Source organism: Gopherus flavomarginatus, chromosome 1, assembly GCF_025201925.1.
Source record: "Gopherus flavomarginatus isolate rGopFla2 chromosome 1, rGopFla2.mat.asm, whole genome shotgun sequence".
In the NCBI taxonomy this organism is placed as follows: domain Eukaryota; kingdom Metazoa; phylum Chordata; order Testudines; family Testudinidae; genus Gopherus; species Gopherus flavomarginatus.
The window spans coordinates 92,141,056-92,161,808 of NC_066617.1; the positions used below are offsets into that span (position 1 = coordinate 92,141,056).

The 20,753-nt window shown below is 45.0% G+C and overlaps 1 protein-coding gene and 1 long non-coding RNA gene across 3 annotated transcripts in view; one reads left to right on the forward strand and one right to left on the reverse strand.

Annotated features, from left to right (window-relative positions):
- LOC127042744 (uncharacterized) overlaps positions 1-20,753 on the reverse strand; it is a 439,524-nt gene that overhangs the window by 335,557 nt on the left and 83,214 nt on the right. The window lies entirely within an intron of this gene.
- UTP20 (UTP20 small subunit processome component) overlaps positions 4,893-20,753 on the forward strand; it is a 104,612-nt gene continuing 88,751 nt past the window's right edge. For both annotated transcript variants that reach the window (XM_050934046.1, XM_050934056.1), the window contains exons 1-12: positions 4,893-5,036; positions 9,043-9,123; positions 9,831-9,897; positions 10,176-10,308; positions 11,180-11,368; positions 12,531-12,612; positions 13,907-14,044; positions 14,546-14,701; positions 15,546-15,692; positions 16,168-16,302; positions 17,389-17,466; positions 18,823-19,001. In XM_050934046.1, the coding sequence (XP_050790003.1) occupies positions 4,992-5,036; positions 9,043-9,123; positions 9,831-9,897; positions 10,176-10,308; positions 11,180-11,368; positions 12,531-12,612; positions 13,907-14,044; positions 14,546-14,701; positions 15,546-15,692; positions 16,168-16,302; positions 17,389-17,466; positions 18,823-19,001 (1,430 nt within the window). In that variant the 5' untranslated portion in view covers positions 4,893-4,991. The remainder of the gene's footprint in view (positions 5,037-9,042; positions 9,124-9,830; positions 9,898-10,175; positions 10,309-11,179; positions 11,369-12,530; positions 12,613-13,906; positions 14,045-14,545; positions 14,702-15,545; positions 15,693-16,167; positions 16,303-17,388; positions 17,467-18,822; positions 19,002-20,753) is intronic.

Here is a 20,753-nt window from a genome sequence, read left to right on the forward strand (position 1 = left end):
GCCCCATCTTCTGAATATTTCAGAGATGAAAAAGCATTCATTGCTGCTGAAACCTAAGCTTCTATACTCCAGGTTGTGCTCAAAAATTACCCATGAGATGTAAAGCCTTGGCACCAGCCTGAGAAAGACACCATCAACAGAGAGACCTACCAAGTGGAACCAAGGTTGTTGCCATCACCATTTCATCTCCGAGCTGAGTGCCTTTGTGAATCTTATGCATAGCAGAAAAGCTATCTCAGGGAGAACATTCCACTACTTTTGCTGTTTTGTTTTTCACAAATCTTTTTGACTGAGCATTATGACTATGTAATCCTCCAGGGTTTCTACCTGTGAGATAGGACAAAGAGCCAGCTAAAAGCTCAGAAGGAAACTGGCAAGGAAAATATTTTTTATTGTCTCTAAAGGGCTCTCCATTGCTGAGTGAAAAAAATCAGTTTCCTTTAGCTTAAGTTTTCAACAGCTTGTCAATAGAACATCCTGGAAGCTGAGTAACCTGACCTCAGATGTGCTATAGTTTAACCCCTTCACTGCTGTCTTCCCCTGTGGTGGGAAGTAGCAAGCATTCTTTTGATGTACCAGAGTTCCAGGAACATACCTGGTGCATACTTAACTTTACACACTGTGAATAGCCCCATTGACTTCAATGGAACACTTCAGACTGTGCAAATGTAAGCCTGCATGGACGTCTTTGAGGGATTGGGGCCTACACGAGTAACTTTACACACCATTGCCTTTTGGGTGTTCAGCACTTTTAAAACTCAGGCTAGTTATTTAAGTGCTTAAATGCGGATTTAGGAACCTAACTTTGGGCACCTGAGTTTGAAAACTGTTTTCTAAATACATTTGGCCTGTCAACGTATCTGTTTGTCTACTATACTTAGTTTTGAAAAACTAAAAATTTTCTTACACTGAAACTATGTATGAGACTGTATAGGCTTCTGCCTAGGAACATTAGCTCATCACAGCCATATATCAATAAAGGAAAGACAGACTAGGTGATAATTCCCTGGCCTTAAAATCTATGTACAATCTACAAACCACTAATTTTAAAAAATTGTCTCTTCTTCAAATAAGGCCTTTCATTACATATTGGCTTGTATTGGATTGTCCTGTCCTTTAGATTATAAGATCTTTGTGGCAGGGACCTTGTCCTGAGCATGTACTGTGCTACTGACCAATATGGTCACTCTGAAAGGGGACAAAAGTGCAGTTAGCCCTGCAATCTGTAGCCAAGGGTTCCTGTGAAAGGAGAATCATCATTGTTGCCCGCATGCTCACGGTCTAACTGATCACTTTATTTGGAGTCAGGAAGGAATTTTCCACTGGGTCAGATTGACGGAGACCCTGTTTTTTTGGTTTTTTTTTTTTCCTTTCTCTGCAGCATGGGGCACAGCTCACTTGCAGGTTTAAACTAGTGTAAATGATGGATTCTCCTTTATGAATTTGGGAGCCTGCATATCCTAGGAAATCCACAACTCCATAGTGTGCCTCCCACAAGAAACAAAACCACAGGTCTCCTGAATCATGTCGCTCACAAGCTTGGAATACTGGGTGGGATACATTTTTCCATAGCATTAATTGGGTTTCGGCGTAATTTACCTGCCGTGCCTGTACTTCCTCATGGAGACATTTGGGTATGAGAGTACTAATGCCAACACTTTCAAACCTGGATGCCTAAAGCTAGGCAATTAGGCCCAGATCCTGAAAAGTATGTAGGTGCCTAATTCATGGGAGTTAGGTACCTAGCTCCCTTTGAGCATCTGGGCCTTATACCAGTCTGCTCCCACTGGATGCAAATGGCAAAAGTCCCAATTACACAACAGGAGGAAGACCAAACGCTGGAAATAAAATAGTTCTTGTGATCTCACAGGTGAATACAATCATCCTCTTTTTACGTATCTCTATCTCAGTTACATACATGGCCCCTATTACACATGATCTGAGCTCTCCTTTATGTCTTTATCCTCACAACAGGGCATTATTTAGATTGTAAGTTCCTTGAAGCAGGGATTCGCTGTACAGTGCCTAGCACACTGGGGCCCCATTTTTGGTTGACCCATACGGTCAGGGCCGGTGCTTCTTTTGAGGCGAACTAGGCAATCGCCTATGGCGCCAGGATTTTCGAGGCACGGCATTTTGCCGGGGATGGGGGCAGCAGGCGGCTCCAGTGGACCTGCCTCAGTCGTGCTTGCGGAGGATCTGTTGGTCCGCGGCTCCGGTGGACCTCCCGCAGGCATGGCTGCGGCAGCTCCACCGAAGCTGCGGGGAGCGGCGCGCGGGGCGGCAAAATGGCCGTGCGCCTAGGGTGCGAAAAACTCTAGCGCCGGTCCTGCATAGGGTACATCTATATGACGAACTAGGAGTGTGAGTCTCCTGCTCATGTGCACATATTCACTCTAGCTCTCACTGAGGTACCAGTGTAGCTGCAGTAGCACTGGTAGTGGCAGCGGAGACATGGCTAAGCCTGTCTGAAGCCTATGGGTACGTACTCAGCATGGCTAAGCCATGCTTCTGTTGCCACTACCTCGGCTACTCTATTTATACTCGTGCTAGCTGGATGAAAGCTAGTGTGAGTAGCATAGACAGGCAGGGGAATCACATACAGCTCATAATGCAAATGTAATCTTAGTCATTACTGTAATAAATATGATTCATAATAATAACTCTCCCTTTATATACTGGGATGTAAGTCACATAGGAAGTCTGTGGGAAGGGAATCCCTGTCTCTCAAATCCCAGGCTTACAGTCTAACCACTGGACCACCTTTCCTGTTAGCTGGAGAGAAAGGATAAGGAAACAGAGGTACAGGGAAGTGAAGCGACTTGCACAAAGTTACACAGCAAGCCAATGCCCAAGCTGGGACTAAGAACACAGGTTCCATAGCGCTATCCACTGTACCCAATTGCCTTCATAAATGAGTGTGTGGTGGGGTTTTTTGTCATGTTTTGGGAGAGTATGAGGTGTTTTAGCACATCTATCTCAGCAATTTCCAAAAGTTTATTAGCATGGCACAGTGTACAAGTGCAGCCCAAGTTAACATCCCAAGTATCTAAATCTAGGAAAGGTTTCACACTGGAGGTATGTGTGCGTGTGCGCGGGTCAGGGGGGATTAAATATTCAGTGTCAGTCTTGCATTGCTGTACATTTCTGGTTCGATGGCAGGCTGCCATATACTATGGGTGTTTCAGCAGTGTCTTTCCTTTCTTTCAGTGATACCAATAACTATTCTCCTCTGCTCTGTAGTGGGAAGCAAAAATGCAGTGTAAATACTATTATACAAATAGCACGATAACAGTGTCAAACATGGGATACATACACATACAAAAGAGTCTTACATTGAAACACCGGCTTTTATTTGATAACTACTTTTAGCAGCACCATTACATTATTTCAGATGATCAAGCACTAAGACACTTATATAGAGAGGGCCAGTGGTTAGTGCACTAGTCTTAGGGAGACCTGGGTTAAGTCCCTGTTCCACCACAGGCTTCCTCTGCAACCTTGAGTAAGTCACTTAGCCTATCTGTAACTCAGTTTCCACTCTGTAAAATGAGGATAATAGCACTTCCCTACTTAACAGGGGCGCTGTGAGGATCAGTATGTTCAAGATTATGAGGTATTCAAATTCCGGAACTATGCGGGCCATATAAGAACCTAAGATGGATAGAAATAACCATAACTTTAATTTATCTTCACTAAAACTGTACAAAGTAAATATAGTAGGTATGCTTATCAACTAACTATCCCACTAATACTTATTATATAGTAGTGGTGTATATATATTGAGGGTTTGAAGAATCCACCTGCCCAGGATGAATAAGAAGCTCTCTCAAGTGAGTACATGAACTTAATTTTTTATTTAAAACAAAACAAAAACAACCCAAGTATCTAGCCCTTATTGATTACAAAGATGACCTTCTATAATAAAGTGTAAGCCTGTGATGTACAGTAAAACCTAAGAATTACGAACACCAGAGTTATGAACTGACCGGTCAACCACATGCCTCATTTGGAACTAAAAGTACTGCAATCAGGCAGCATCAGAGGCAAAAAAAACCCAAACAAATCAATACAGGACAGTACTGATTTAAATGTAAACTACTAAAAGAAAATAAAGGGAAAGCAGCATTTTTCTTCTGCATAGTAAAGTTTCAAAGCTATATTAAGTCAATGTTCAGTTGTAAACTTTTGGAAGAAAACAATAGTGCTCTATTCAGGATGATGAACATTTCAGAGTTAGAAACAACCCCCATTCCCAAAGTGTTCGTAACTCTGAGGTTCTATTGTATTTGCCTTTCCAAGGCCTGGTGTACATTTAGAAATTCAATTGACCCATCTACGTTGCTCAGGGCTGTGAAAAATTTCTGTGCCCTGATCACTGTAGTTAGGTCAACGTGACCACCCATGTCGATAGAACTGGGTAGACAGAGAATCCCATTGATTCTCGGACCCATGGTCAATTCGCACTGCAGCTATTAAGAAACTTGGAGGAATATGGAGATGTCTGGGAAAGCCACAAGCACCCAGGCACTGGAGCTCAGCACGGGGAAGGCAGAGCCGGAGGCTGGCCCACGACAGGGCCGCACGGGTATTTTTCAAGCTAGCTTCGACCTGGGGCTACGACCAGTTCAAAGTCCTGCCGGATTCTGGCCTTGCCAATGTGCGTGGCGCTGCCAGTGTATCCGGCACGAGACCAGCCGCCAGCAGCTCGGGCCCGGGGGCGGCCCGGACTCCTGGAGCAGAGGACGCTCCAGACAGGACTCTCCCTGGGCCAGTGCAGCAGCTTTGCAGGATAGAAGCGGAGCTGTAAGGCCCGCGATGGCCGGCCCGCCCCCCGCACCTCCCCCGCCCGTGGCACACGTGGCTCGGCAGCCGCAGCTCCCTACCTCCCTCAGCCAAGATGGCGGCGCCCAGCAACTAGGCCCGCACGCGTGTTTGGATCCCGGCGCCCCGCGGAGGCGGCCCCGGCTGCTGCACCCGGACTCGGAGCCATGAAGTCCAAATCCTCCTCGCACAAGTCCGAGAACACGTACAGGGTGAGTGCTAGAGCCACGGGGAGACGCCTGCTCATCGGACACAGCCCCGGCGAGTGGGGCGCTGCCCTGGCCCGGGGGGTGCAGCAGAACGGGCCCCGGGCTGGGAACAGACGGCTCTGGGGTGGCTCCTCCTCTTCCTTAAGCATCCCCCCCTCCCCCGTTGTTTTGGGCTCCCTAGTTATTGTTTTAAGGCCCACATGCTGTGCTGGGCCCTGAAGATACGGTTGCGAAGAGGTTACAATCTAATCGCACTGTTCAAATGATGTTTCTGTTCAGAGTCCAGCTGTTACCCCGATCCTTCTTTGCATTTCCTGTTAGAACGAGTCTCCGTTCGTTTGACCCTGTGCTATTCACAGCAGGCCTTATCAGAATTCCTCCTCCGCTCCTTTCCCCTCACTGTGTGGAGTAGAGGAAACCAAAAGCAAAAATCCTGCTTTGGGGTCCTCACACTGTTAGAGGACAGGAGAGCAAAAGCAGTAGCTTCCTCCCTGTCTCTGAGTTCATGGAAACTTCTCCGTATGAGCAGTTTTGCCTACACTAAGGAAAAGCGAGTATCACTTTTCTGAGCATAGATGCACCACATGTTATTGGGAGTCTGCAGATTCACCTGTGCTTGGGAAATTCGTAAAGTCTTACCATTGCCAATATCCACTCGAAAGACTCCACCAGTGCTAGCAACGTTGGCTAGTGCAGATGGCTTCTGTGCACCTACAGGGAACAATTTAATACACTACACCCGGGTAGGGAAGGCTGTGCCTCCCCAAACAGCCTGGCTCCTACCCCCTATCCGCCCTCTCCCAGTTCCCGCCCCCTGACTGCCCTTCTCAGAACCCCCAACCGATCCAACCCCCCCATCCCCTAACTGCTCCGACCCCTATCCACACCCCCGCCCACTGACAGGCCCCCGGGGACTCCCACACCTATCCAACCGCCCCTGTCCTCTGATTGCCCTGATCCCTATCCACACCCCCACCCACTGACAGGCCTCCTTGTCCCCTGACTGCCCCCTGGGATCCCCTGCAGCTTATCCAACCCCCTTGCTCCCTTACCATGCCACTCAGAGCACCAGGACTGGCAGACATACTTAGTACATGTTAAGTAGCACATTCCTTCAGGGAGCAGTTTAATACACTACACTTGCCCTCCATACAGTTTCGGAACCTCGATGTGGCCTTCAGGCCAAAAAGTTTGCAGGGATTCTCAAACTGGGAGTCAGGACCCCTCAGAGGGTCGTGAGGTTATTACATGGGGGGTCGTGAGCTGTCAATCTCCACCCCAACCCCGCTTTGCCTCCAGCATTTATAATGGTGTTAAGTATATCAAAAAGTGTTTTTTCATTTAGAAGGGGGGGTCCACACTCAGAGAGGTTTGCTATGTGAAAGGGGTCACCAGTACAAAAGTTTGAGAACCACTGCTCTAGAAAGAATCACGCTGCCTGGGTATGGCTGGAGGGATTCCCTGTCTGTCTGATTTGATGTTATGAGTCAATGATTTCCTTCAGGGTTCTGGGATGTCTGCATGATTAGAGCATCCTGCCTAGATAACATATAGAACACTCTACAAGTGCCAATAACATTTTTCTCTCCTGTATGTTTTTCTGCTATAGGGCATGATTTGGCCCTAGGAAACCTTTCAGATGCATCTTTCTGCACTGGTGTAGAAAACCTTGTATTTTGCTGAGGTTTTTTGCTGGAATATCTAATAGCCCCTATGATCTCTTTAACGTGACTATCCCAAAAAAGGGTTTCTAAGTCAATGTTTCCAAAACTTGGGACACCGCTTATGTAGGGAAAGCCCCTGGCGGGCTGGGCTGGTTTGTTTACCTGCACCATCCGCAGGTCTGGCCGATCACGGCTCCCACTGGCCGCGGTTCGCTGCTCTAGGCCAATGGGGGCTGCGGGCCGGGCTGGTTTGTTTTCCTGCCCTGTCCGCAGATCCAGCTGATCTCGGCTCCCACTGGCCGCGGTTCACTGCTCCAGGCCAATGGAGGCTGCGGGAAGCGGCGGCCAGTATGTCCCTTGGCCCGTGCCGCTTCCCGCAGCTCCCATTGGCCTGGAGCAGCGAACCGCGGCCAGTGGGAGCCACGATTGGCCAGACCTGCAAACGCGGCAGGTAAACAAACTAGCCTGGCCCACCAGGGGCTTTCCCTACACAAGTGGCATCCCAAGTTTCAGAGACACTGTTCTAAGTGATGTAGCTGATGTTTAAAGAGACAGCATTAACTCAATTATTATATTTCTGTCTGAGGACTTCGTATTTGCTATAGTTACTGATAATACTCAAACACTGGTATAACTGAAAGGAGATAGCAAAAAAAAAAAAAGTTCTCCTAATTTTCTAGTTTGTTTACTTTGTGTATTTGACGACACTTCACATGTAGTCATTTTCACTGTTTCCCAAGTCAGTCAATGTGCCTCCCTTGCTGAAAGGAGTCTAGAAACCCACTGACAGGGTAGGATGAGAAAACCCCCAATAAAATATTTTAGAAAGGCATTTATAAAAAAATGAATCGAGGACATGTTATTTAAAGACTGCTCAGTCAGAAATTGTGTTTTAAAATAAATCCGAATAGTATTTGCTTAAAACGGTGTTTAGTTGAATGATGCAAAATATTTGCTGTAATTCTTTGTTTTTGGAAAGACTCCTTGTACTGAAATATAACTAGTGTTCTGTCAGTTATTAATATTTTTATAGACAGCTGTAGATGAGCAATGCCCTAATAACTGAAGACAATTAGGAACATGAAAATAATGTATCTTTTTAAAAAGTTCTTGAGATACTTATGAAACTTCAGACAGTGTTAATAATCAATCTTCCATTGTAATTAAGCAAGCTAACTGGCACTTGCATGCACACCCCCTTTCTTCCCCCACCTATCCCTTATCTACCCTATCTCTGTCCATCCATTGAAGACAATGGGGCACTTCCTGGGCATTACTTGAAGCCAGGATCAAGCTCTATGACAGGGGTGTGCAAACGTACTGACCCTATGAGCTGCATACGAGAAATTCAAGAGCTGGGCGCACCTGCCAGGATGGTGGGGCTAGGGGCTTCAGCACCACAGGAGTCGCCGTTCAGGGCTTCAACAAGAGCAGGGCTCAAGCCCCTGCAGGTGCCTCTTGTGGGGCTGATGTCCCTAGACTCTCCCCTCCCCACTGGGTAGAAGCCACGAGCACCACCCCACCACAGGCGAGAAGGCCCAAGCTCGCTCTCTCTCCCCCACCCCCCCTGGTCTGGTAGGTGGAGAATGGGGGCGCATGGGGGTTTCATGAGCCACACTTTAATTGTAAAAGAGCTGCATGTGGCTTGCGAGCCACAGTTTGGCCACCCCGCTCTGTGGTATATGTTAGATCAGCTATGCACTGAAAACTAAACATTTTAAAAATGTAATATTTTACCATCCTTCTCACCCTCCATTTATGCTCTTAGCTTACTTAAGTGTGCTTTGCCCACTTAGGCTTTGTCTACGCTGGCACGTCGTCAGCAAAACTTTTGTCATTCAGGCGTTAAAAAAAACGCACACCCGAACGACAAAACTTTTACTGACGAAAAGTGCCTGTGAGACCAGTACTTTGTCGGAGAGCTCCTGCTGACAGAACACTGCCAAAGTTCTGTACTACCTTCTTTTTAGTGGCACGGCTGTAGCGGCACAGCCGTGTGGCTAAAAGCCTTGTAGTGTAGCCACAGCCTTAGAGCTTCGTTTTTGTTCTCCTGGGTTAACAGGTGCTGCAGTGTTTGGCTGGTAAACACTCCAGGCAGATATTTCTATCCACTCCCCCAATTAACAAACAAACAAAAAGACTGATTTCATTGACTTAAAACCAGAATCTCTCTCTCTCTGTATGTATGTGTATATATCAACAGCTTTATTTACACAATCTGCGTTATTTGACAGTGTTTCCTCAATGTCTGCAGTTCTATAGTGCATGTCAGAGACTCATTTAAAAGGGATAATTCTGAAATAAACAGCAAAGGAAACATTTGACTTTAGTTTTTGTTTTTACAGTTTCTCACCTTCTCTGAACGCTTAGGCAATGTTAATATCGATATTATTCATCGGATTGACAGGACTGGGAGCTACGCTGAGGTGAGAAGAATATAGAATTGCCATAGAATTATTATAACATCTTTTGACCAAGGATCTCAGAGCACTTTAGAAATGTGTATTCACCAAGGTTCAGATTTTTCTAAAGATTTTAAGGCATTGCTCCATTTAGACAGCCAAGTCCCATTTTCAAAAGCGACTTAAGCATGTAGGACCCTAAGTCTCATTGAAGGTCAGTGTTCAGATCTGTTTGTAAGGGAAGAAAAACAATGGATCAAGTGAGGTCCCTATCCTGCAAAGCCATACACACATGCTTAACTTTATGCACAGTGAATAGCCTCATTGATTTTAATGGGACTAACTCCCAGTGTTTACATGTAAGCACGTATGTAAGTCTGTGCGGGATTATGAATGTAATTAGTTAATACATTGTGAAATTGCAGTAAAATCTTGAAGTATGTTTTGCACATATCAGTAGCATTACTTTTTAAAGATACTATCTGATAAAACATTCTGTAGCTCATATGGCTTTACACTTCGCATTATCTGGCCATGTATTTTAAGCATTAAATGTGTTTCAGTAACTGATGCTGTTTTAAAGTGAAGTCATCAGCATTTCTTTAAATTGAGACATGGCATGAGGCATTGGATTGTGCTTCCTCTATTGAGCCTTCTATCTAATCTTTACATTGAAATAATATGTTTTATTTAGGGCTGTTTGGCTAATGCATGATCTTTATTTCTGACAGGAGGTTGAAACCTACTTTTATGAAGGACTGCAGAAATGGAGAGAACTGAACCTCACACAGCACTTCGGTATCTCTTTATAGTAAATAGTTTAAAATTCATTTGCATTCTTTGCTTGCATAATAAGGTCATGCTGTACAGGGTGGAATTTGTTTACGTAGAGTACCAGCCTGACGCAGAGGGATTAGGGTCCTGGTTCAAAGCTCATTGAAATCACTGGGAGTCTTTCCATCAACTTCAATGGGGTTTGAATTGGGCTGTAGAGTTGTTGTTATTCTCTTGAAAGTCCTTTATGTGTACCAATAACTAGGACACAGTTCTTAAGTGTTCCTTTGTTTTTTGCACAGTGAAATTCTACAGAGAAGTGGCTGGCAAATGCCAGTCATTCAACCAGCTGGTGTATTATCAGGATGCCATAGTGCAGAGCTTGAAGACTCATCTGCAAGTCAAAAACAGTCTTGCGTATCAGCCCCTTTTGGAGTAAGTACGCACTGTAAAATAAACTCAGTCCTTCATGCCAATGTAGGGTGAAAAGTGTGTAAATCACGTCAAAAACGTTGTGTATGTGTCCTTGTTGTCATGGAAGAAAGAATTGCACTGGACACATGTTACTGAGGCCTAGGCTACACTGGGAGGGAGGCGAGTTATGTCTGTCTAAGTTACGCAACTTCAGCTACGAAAATAGTGTAGCTGAAGTCGACATACTTAGAGCTACTTACTGCAGCGTCTTCACTGTGGTAGGTAGACTGCTGACGCTCCCCCATTGACTCTGCCTACGCTTCTCACTCTGGTGGAGTACCGGAGAGTACTCAGCGGTCAATTTATCGTGTCTTCACTAGACACGATAAATTGACCCCCGCTGGATCGATCGCTCTGGGGGTAAGTGCAGACATGCCCTGAGAGAGAGCCATACCAGTGGTATTTCTGGGTCTTTTATAATAGCATTCTAATTATAAGGTTTACTTTCAAAAATACTCCTAGAATATAACCAAACAAATCTCTACAACAACCCAAGAAGCGTGTTGGTGTGAGCTCATTGTGTCACTGATGTGTTCATGGCTGCTCTTGGTTTTAAGTCTCGCTCTTAATGTAACCTAAATGTAAAATTATTTGAGGTTGTTTGGTTGGTTTGTTATCAGTTCAAAAACCCCTTTCATTCAAGGTAACATCATTTCTGGTGTTCACATAAGAGACAGTGACAGCTTTACGTCCAGTGAATCTGCATGCTGTACATCCACTAGAGCCATTTTAATTTGCAGTGTAGTTGCACAATCAGGCAGTGAGCTATAGTTTATTTAGGTGTTTGGCATTTTAAACATACAAACATTGACATTTGTTTTCTGAAATCTAGCCTAGTGGTACAGCTGGCTCGAGATCTCCAGACAGACTTCTACCCGCACTTTCAAGATTTTTTCCTGACCATTACCATGTTATTGGGTACCCAAGACACAGAGCTGCTAGAATGGGCTTTTACCTCTCTTTCCTACCTTTACAAATACCTGTGGAGACTGATGGTGAAGGATATGGCCAATATATATAGGTAAGCTTTATTGGTCTTGTAAGCGGATCTTGCCGGGGCTCGACCCTCCCGGATGAGGAGGGGAGCCACACCGGCCTCGACCTGTCGTCTGAGGGTCTCGGTTCTCGGAACTGTCGCCCACTGCCTGGGTAGCTCGGTCCCTGTGGATAGGACTGGGTAGTGGCACAGTCAAAGGGGGCCCAGCCCTTGGTTCAGGCGGGGCACCAAACACACAGTTATCTCAGCTCCGGCCCTTTGGTTCAGGGGTGGGCTGGCAGGAGTGCGGGTTGCTCGGGCCCTTTGGGACAGGACCGGGCAGTGGCACAGTCAAAGGGGGGCCCAGCCCTTGGTTCGGGCGGGGCACCAAACACACAATTACCAGTTTAGCTGGCCTCTTCAGGCCGGGGGAGGGGGATTCTGCCACCCGTGGACGGGTGGCAGGGGGAATGCAGGCCCACCCACTCCACTGCGTTCCAGCCCGGGGCCCTAGTAGTGGTGATCACTGCTGCAGGTGGTCAGTGGGGATCCTGACCGCAACACACTGCCATGGGTATCGGGAAATCTGCAGCCTGACTCGGGTCGGCTGCCCCCAGGCTACTTCCAATATCCCCCTCCAAGCTTACCTGGTTCGTGGGATCAGCTTCGGGGACGTCCCACCACGTAGGCGCCTCACGGCCAGGGCTGGGCAGCAGATCTGGCAGCTCCTCTGGGAAGTCCGGCCAGGCCTGTTCCGGGGTATCCTCGGGGCCACAGCAGGGACGGGGCGGCTCTGGCCGCTCCTCGTTATAGCGAGCGGAGGGAAGCTCCAACCAGTTCGGACACCGGCCTGCAGCCTCAGCAGCTTCCCAGTCAGGAGCTCCTGCGGACAGGTCTGCTCCTGATGGTGGTTAGGCTCTGGCTGAGGGCTGGTTTTTATCCTTCCGGGTCGCCGCTTGACCCTCTGAGGGGCAGGACTTCCGCTTAGAGGCCCCGCCCCTATGGATGATTGACGGGGCTCGACCCTCCCGGATGAGGAGGGATAGCCACACCGCCTCGTTACAGACTGCGGTCATTAGATTATTTTTTAATGTAAAAGCTTCTCTTACTCTTCAGAATTAATTGTCTTTTTAACAAAGTAATTATTGATGAATTCTTTCTGGCTGAGTGTGAGTTGAATGGTTTTAATTGCCTGTTGTATTTGTAGTTTATACAGTACCTTGTTGGCACACAAGAAACCACACATCAGAAAGTTTGCTGCAGAAAGCTTCACCTTTCTAATGAGGAAGGTAGGTGATGTGTTACTGACATGACTGACTTTAACAGCTTTCCATGGGGGCCCCTGGCATCAAGCTCACCAATACTGAACAAAGCTGTAATGTGTAATGATAGTGGGTGCCCTCTAGAGAATAAAGGGGCTAACAAAACACAAACTAGCATTCTATCCTTTCTGAGGGGTTTCTTTTGGTTTGGTTTGGTTTATGCAGTGACAAAGGTTTTATAGGAGACTTTATATGTAGCACAACCGGAACAGAATGTGTTCATCACCTCACAGGATCAGGCCCTGACTATATATGTAATATCGATCTTTTCTTTTTTAAGAGCAGTGAAACTGAAGTGCTCCTGGTCACCTTTCCAACATTTCTCTAGAATCCTCGATAAGGAGAAAGGAGCTATGTTGGACCTGGCTGGATTGGGCCCTTAGTTTTTAAACTTCACGTTGGGTCAATACATTTTTGAAATAATGGTTTGAGACTTTTTGCTGCATTGTTTACAGTTTCTTGTGCATCTTCAGTTGAGCACAGAATATCTGAGTACATAATTTTTCTAGCCAAATTAATCAATGCTAAACTGCAGTCATTTTGGTGAAGTAAGAAATGGAATGTATAGCCATTTGATGTTGATTAAGCCAATATGTGCAGAAGCCAAGTTCTCTGAAGTGACTGGTGAATTTGGCTTCCTTGAATTTTGGACATGCAACCTGAGATACCTTAATGGAGCCTGATTTTCAGAAAGTGCTGATCCCTAATCCCTACAATTCAGACTCCTTTAAGGAGCCACATGCTGGGCACCCAAAAACTGAGGATTTTGAAAATCTTGGGCAGAAATTCAAGCAGCATTCTCCCATCTGTTTGCTGCATCATAGTACTTAATTACTGAATTCTGACTCTAGAATGGTCCAGTCCTTTTCTTAGACCCTAGTACAGTCCTTAGTGTTCCAGTGACTAGTTTACTACCCCTTATTCAGTGTGACATCTCATTATGGTCCCAGTTCAGCAAAGCACTTAGCATGTACTTAACATTAAGCATGTGAGTAATCCTATCCTTGTTCTTCAGCATGTGCTGAAGTCCCGTTGATTTGAACGGGCATTATTAGTGAAACCACACTGAGTGACACCAGCTGAGGACTTACCCTTCATCTGCATTCTATTGACATACATTATTGTAGAGAGAACAAGTCTGAATTGTTGGAGGGTGAAGTAGAAGAGTAAGATGGCACTGTCTGAGGTCATTTAATGATTTCTTTCCATTTGATAGGTTTGAACTGAAGATAACTTTTTCTCTGTGGATTTTGTTTTGTAGGTTTCTGATAAAAATGAACTCTTCAATTTAATGTTTCTTGACCTGGGAGAGCACCCAGAAAAAGTAGAAGGCGTGGGACAACTACTCTTTGAGATGGTCAAGGGGGTTAGGAACATGTTTCACTCCTGTGCAGAGAAGGTAAATAGCCTGAGCATATAAACTAAGTGGAAAATGACAAAGTTTTAAAGTACCTAATACAGGACATCGCTGTAATAGAGCCTGATATCACACTCCTTGAAGCCAACAGGTGTCTTTCTGTTTGCTTCAGTGGATTTTGGAAGTAAATTGTGCTGTTTATCGTAGGGTAATACATGTAATGATATCTCTTTAAAGGTGGCTTTTCAAGTTTTTGCTTTTAGTAATTCCTGAGCTATATTTATGTGTTTTGAAATGATTGCGTTGGGTGATCATGTGTATTTCTGTGGATTTATTTAGAGGCTATAAAACAATTTTGGATTTAATTATTAACTTCAGTACTGGGCAAAAAAAGATAATTTTATAGGTGATTGAAATCCCTATAATATTTTTAAAAAGCCATTACATTGTCATTGTTTAAAAAAATTCTAAAGCTAAAGGGTTTTAGAATATTTTGGTCTCTTTTCTAAGCATGAAGACACAACTGGCCTTTTCCTTCCACAGGCTATAAAGTTAATTCTGCTAAAGCTGGGGCCCGTTACCGAGACTGAAGCTAAACTCCCGTGGATTATTGTTGGAGAAGCTTTCAAACATATGGTAAAATCGGCTGCAGTGCATATCTACAAGGAGCATTTCGAGGTTCTTTTCAAATGTTTGGAAGTAAGTTTTCATTGCCAAGAAGCTGAAAAAAAGATGACAGCCCTTCCCCCTCCCCCCGAATAGCATTTTGTGTGTGCTAAAGGAAAGGTATGTAGTGTGTGTTTTCTGCAGTGGGAACATTAAAATAAATGTTGCACTAAGGAGGAAAGCCTGGCCTTTCATCTGTGGGGACAGAGGGCCTGTTGTTGAACTGGTTTAGTTATGCTGTGCAGTTTGGGGTGGGATTTGGGGAAGGTAACCACTGCTTTCCTGCCATGATTTTAGCTGCCAGTGAAAATCCATCTCATCCTCTCTTCCCACCCAGGCCAGTATAATAGCAATTCTTCGGCTTCCGCTATTAGGAGTTGTTTTATGTAATTATTTCTTTTGCATTCCCTGGACTAGATTCTGATCTCACACTGGTATACAACAAGGATGAAGTCATGGTCCCATTGAAATCAATTGCAAAACTCCCACTGACTTCAATAGGACCATGATTTCACCACAGGAGTCAGTGGAGTTCCTGAGATCAGTTGTGGGCAGAATCTGGCTCCAAGCGTTCACGTAAAGCTAAGCACAAGGTATTTGTCTCTTCTGTTTCTTTTCTATGCAATCTGTAAGCCTTCTTTGAAGGAGCACTTCACCTTGCAAGACATTTGTTTTTCCATCCCAGAGATGTGAGATGTTCATTACTGGAACCGTTTAACTACATTTTTCCTTTCCCAGAAAGGTTAATTTGTTGGATCAGAATAAGAAAGCTGGCAATAGTTTATCAGGCCAGTGGAACATGCGGTTACCAGAATTGCTTCAGCTTAGCGTTATCCATGACAGGATCTGATCATTCAAGTGAAACTGTCTCTTGCAGGAATCAGTGTTAGAATTGCAGGAGAATATAACAAAGGCCAACTGTTGCGAAAGCTCAGAACAGATTGAAAGGATATTGCAAGTGTATTTGATCCTAGCAGAACATGCAAAGGGGTCCAAAATCCCTCAACCTGAAGCAGTTTGTAAGGTGGGTCAGACCATCCTTTTGGCTACTGTGCACACAGGTGGAGGGTGGGGAACCAGAGCATGTGCAGTATGCTTACCTGTTGTCTCTGCTTGTTGGGTGTGTGCTGAGGTCTAGAAGTTGGGCCAGGGGAAAGTCAGTTTGGCAACCTTTAGGAGCCACCCCAGCAAATCTATAGGAATTCCCCTGTGTAATATAATGATGACTCTGTCATCGTGATCTTATGGGTGTCCTTCTCTAAATGAATCCTCCACTGAGAGCGGGGAAGGAGGAGAAGTGGTCACGGACAGTTGCTGCTGGGGACCATGTGATGAGGGTGTGATTCCTGAAGGAACTGTGCTGCTTTGGAGAAGGCAGCAGCCTGAGCAGCTGTGAAAGAGCATTTTCACAGGGGTCCTCGTCCCCTCTGGCATGGCTGGGATGAGTCATTGTTCTGTGGTGCATGTGACATTGCCTTTCTCTCTCTCTCATTCCTCAGATGTTAGCAAAAATATTTAAAACACCTGATCTCTCAGTGCCTTGCTGTAAGACCCTGCTTAAAACGATTTCTGTTTTGCTGCTTTCTAAGAATATTTTCCTGCCAGATGCTGTGACCAAGGAAGTGATTGAGAAGGTAATACAGTTCATTTTGCAACTGAAGAACCACAGATCAGTCTCTCTTGAATGAGTTGATTGCCACACACAGCACTTATGTTCTAGAAACTGTGTTACTCAGGGCTACTCTCTTCCTTTTTGTGCAAAGTACAAGCCAATCCCTGCCTCAGCATATGGTGAATTTAGGGGCTGATCCAAAACCCAAGTCTGTTGTTTTTGTATGATAGTAGTGCCTAGAAGTCCCATTATGCCAGGCCCTGTACAAACACACTCTGAGCAACAGTCCCTGTCTAAGCAGACAAGGAGTGGGAAAGGAAATGGAAGCAAAGTGATTTGCCCAGGGTTGTACAGTGGTAGAGCTGATATTAGAGCCCAGGTCCCCTGACTCCAAATCTAGTAACCTGTCCAGTAGACTGTGCTGCTTCTTGACCTCAGGGACCTTTTTATCAGACCCTTTGGCAAGCCTGGCAGTGTTTTCTAAAGCAGGTTACGGATATATTTTAATACCATGGCTGCTGCCGCTGGACCCAAACACACAGCTGCTTTGCTAATGTTTGCTTATTTTTAATCTGTTCTGTTGATTGAGGTGTATGTGAGATGGCAGTATTTATTTTGGATATTTCAGTTTTCATGTGTTACTGTACATATTTATGATATAATTAATATGGGAAACTAATTGTGCTGTAGGAGAAATAGATTTGCAGACCTGAACGAAGCAATAGAGGTACATCTCTTGTATTTCTTGCAAAGGATGAAACCAAAAAATGTTTTCACAATAATGAAATAAGGCTGGAGGAGTTAAGTCTGTCCGGTCTTTAGTGTTGATCTCTGGCTTAGTAGTATTAATTCTCTGCTTAGCTCTCACTTATCTATGTGAGAAATCCCATTAAACTCTATGGAGGTGCTCATATACATTGGAGTTGCCCATGTGTGTAAGTGTTTACAGGGTCAGGAGGTGGGTAGGTTTTTATACATAACTCCTTTCAGCACTAAGAAACACTGTGTGCACTGAGGAACATAGCTCATGTGTCTTGAATCCCTTCACGAAGAAATAAAGCGCTTGTTGCTTATATGCACCTTCTAACTCTTCCTTCACATTTGACAGGCATTTGGAAGTGGGTTTGAAAGGCGCCTCCTTTTTGATTTCTCCAAAACAGTGTTTTCAATGAATCAGTTTGAGCAGGTAGGTGACATTTTCATTTATTTATTTATTTATTTTGTAGTCAGATGAGCAATGGAGGAGTTGTGTTTCTGGGTGGGGAAAATGAGTCTGATGGAGAGTTGTTTTGACTGCTGACCATAGAAATGCCATTACACTTGTCAAGTTCATAATATAAATATTTCTTACGATGAGTCATTTTTATTTGACCTATATTTGAACTATCCATCTTCTGTGTCTTCAGTGTGACCTGATGGGAGTGAAAGGGGCTGTTAGTCAATATCAGAGGAATGAAAATGGCAGTGCAAAAAAAGTCTTTTCTTTACAATTTCATAGATTTTTAAGAGTCGGAAGGGACCACTGTAGTTATCTAATTTGAATTCCCACATAACACAGCTCAGGAGATTCCTGCTGGGTTCCTAAAGGGGCAGACATGGTCAAGGAGATGTCAGTGGTCTGTAGTTAGTGTTGTGTTGCAGCTTTGCATCTGACGGGCTGAACGCCCATTGTGGCTGCACACCTTCAATCCCTATCCCCCAACACACGCTCGCCAATATCTTGTCTCTGGTATTAGTGTCTTTTTCATGGTAGATTGGTTAACAGGGGATGTGTCTCAGTGAAGGTATCAGTAATCTGGGAATTTCAGGGTCTCTCTCTCTCACCTCTTCCCAGATCCTTTTTACAAACATAGCACAGCCCAGAGAGAGATGGGAAAATTGCAAGGAGTGTACAGAGAGGCTCTCGGTTTAAGACAGTAAATGGGGAGGATAAAAGAGGGTTCCTACCATAACGAGTCACAGCTCCTCCAAAAGCTGCTGGCCAGCTTCCTCAGCTGAGGTCTGGTCTCTGATACCATGATGCAGAAGCAGTGAAGGGGGCAGCAGATCTCTGTGTTGATGGCAAGAAAGTGGGGAGAGGGAACAAGTGTGAAGACGTGGGGTTGGGATTTGTATGGAAGTAGGGGACGGGGGATGAATTTCTGTGTGGGGGTGATGAAGGCTGAAATGGAGAACCAGGGGGATGTCTGGTGGGTGGGGCCTGAGCATGGTGGCCCAGGGCTCTAAGTAAAGGCATGGAGTTGAGGGAAGCAGGTTCTCTGCATGCTGTGAGGAGCTGTTCTTGGGGATCCTCAGCTCTGTCGGGAGCCTGGACTTGGGATAGGCTAGGGTCTTTGTGTCAAATCATTGTCTCCTCAAGGTCTCCCTGGCATTGATGCCTCGTGTCTTGGTGATCTGATGCATCATGACTGGAGGAAACCTCGGTACTGCAACAGCTCATTCCAAAGAGCTTGACTTCCCTGGCACCAGTGTCTCGGATCCCTGATTTTCTTGGTCAGAATTGGAGAGGCATGTAAAATCTTGATTTTCTTTTTCCTTTCAGCATTTTCTTCCGTGCTTTCTAGAGTACGTTGAGGACTGCTTCTCTGAAGAAGATGTTCTAATTAAGGATGAGGCCATGGCAATTTTGGCTAAACTCATTCTGGAGAAAGCAGAACCTCCCACTGTTGGCTCAATGGCTTTTGAAAAATATCCCCTTGTTTTTACAGAACCACCAATAGGGTAAGTCTCCTCACGCTCCACAGACACTGTTACCTCAGAGCTGTCTTTCGAAAGGTTTGGAATGTAGTGTTGCTAAGCAGATTGACGATGGCGTCAGAACTGCCACTTCACCTAGTGTTCACTCTTTCTTTGAGGACTTGGAATAATCTCTGCAGAGCTTGGCATTTAAATACTTGCTGCGTTTCGGTCACAGAAGGTGTGAATATTTGTCCCTTGTATAGGATTTTGTCTCATCTCAAAACAACATAGAAATACTTTTGCTTCCTAGCATTCTTTGTTCCTGAGAATATGGACATCGGGGGCAAAAGAACAAGAAGAAGCAAATCAAATTGTATCTGATTGTATCTCTCTCTCCTCAGCTTGTCTTTCATATGTCACATAGTCTTTTAAACTTTAAGCTCTTTGGGCTTAGGGACCACGTCTTCCGAAACATTTTGTTCAGCACAGATGGGTTCCCCATCCCGATTTGGATGTCTGGGTGGCACTGCAATATAAATACCCAAAAACGATTAGGAAGGAACAGCAGCAGCAATCACAATAAATATTCTGCTGGGATGAATTCCACGTGCTCCTACAGTCTATTTTTGTTTTAATCACGTTTCCATTTAGATGGTACCCATGTATAAGCAGGATTCTCCCAGTCAGGAGCTATTTTTGTACAATTCATCATTTCTTATAATAAATCTGCAAGGGAGTGCTGATTTTTACCTGTGGAGAGAGGAGGGAATTATTCCCCTTCTACATCCCCAAGCTTCATTTCCTTGAAATTTCATACACATTTATTCTTCTCTGTGGTAATAGTGAACTCTTTCTCCATTGGTCATTGTGATTATTAAGGATTCAGTTATGAGTACGCTCCCCTGCAGCAGCTACCCACGTCAGGGATGATCGAAGAAGGGGCAGGAGGAGATCACCACCCATTGGGTCACAACATTACTTCCTTATCTGGTGCAGATTGGTGGGAAGAACCAAAGGTCCCCAGCCTCCTCGTCACCAATGCACTTACCAGTACAGCTGAGTCAGCAACATAGGGGAAGTAATTTGCACCAGAAAACAGGCTGCTGCAGTCACATACTCCCCATGGAGCAGGGAGGAGGTAGACAGTTTAGTCCTAGCTCTGCATCTGGGATAACACAGCTACATACTGCCATCCAGTCTGGTCAAATGGTAGGGCCCTTGCGTATCAAAAGGAAAACTTTCCTTATGACTAACTTCATCTTGGGCATTAGGTTGATTTGTAACCTACTGCAAATTCAGATGTAGCTGCAGTTATTTTGCAGGAAAGTCGGTTTATTTTCCAGGAGCTGGATCAGTTTGCTTGAGAACCACTTGCAGGTCTGACAGCTGTGTTGGAAATGTGGAGGAATCCCTTTAATAAACACAGAGAAGTATCAAGAAAGACACCATTCTTTTATACACCGCTACCTCAATACAACACGAATTTGGATATAACGCGGTAAAACAGTGCTCCTCGGGTGGGGGGCTGCGCATTCCGGTGGATCAAAGTGAGTTCAATATAACTCGGTTTCACCTATAATGCGGTAAGATTTTTTGGCTCCCAAGGACAGTGTTATGTTGAGGTAGAGTTGTGCTTGAAAATCAATGGAATAACAAGAGTACAGGAACAGATTCTGCTTGACCTCTGAATGCTGAGATGTAACCTTTTATGGAGCATTTTCTGCTTTCCTCGTTAGAAATGTCTGTGTGGAAGTAGTGAAGATCCCATCAAAAAGTGTACTATCCAAGTAAATG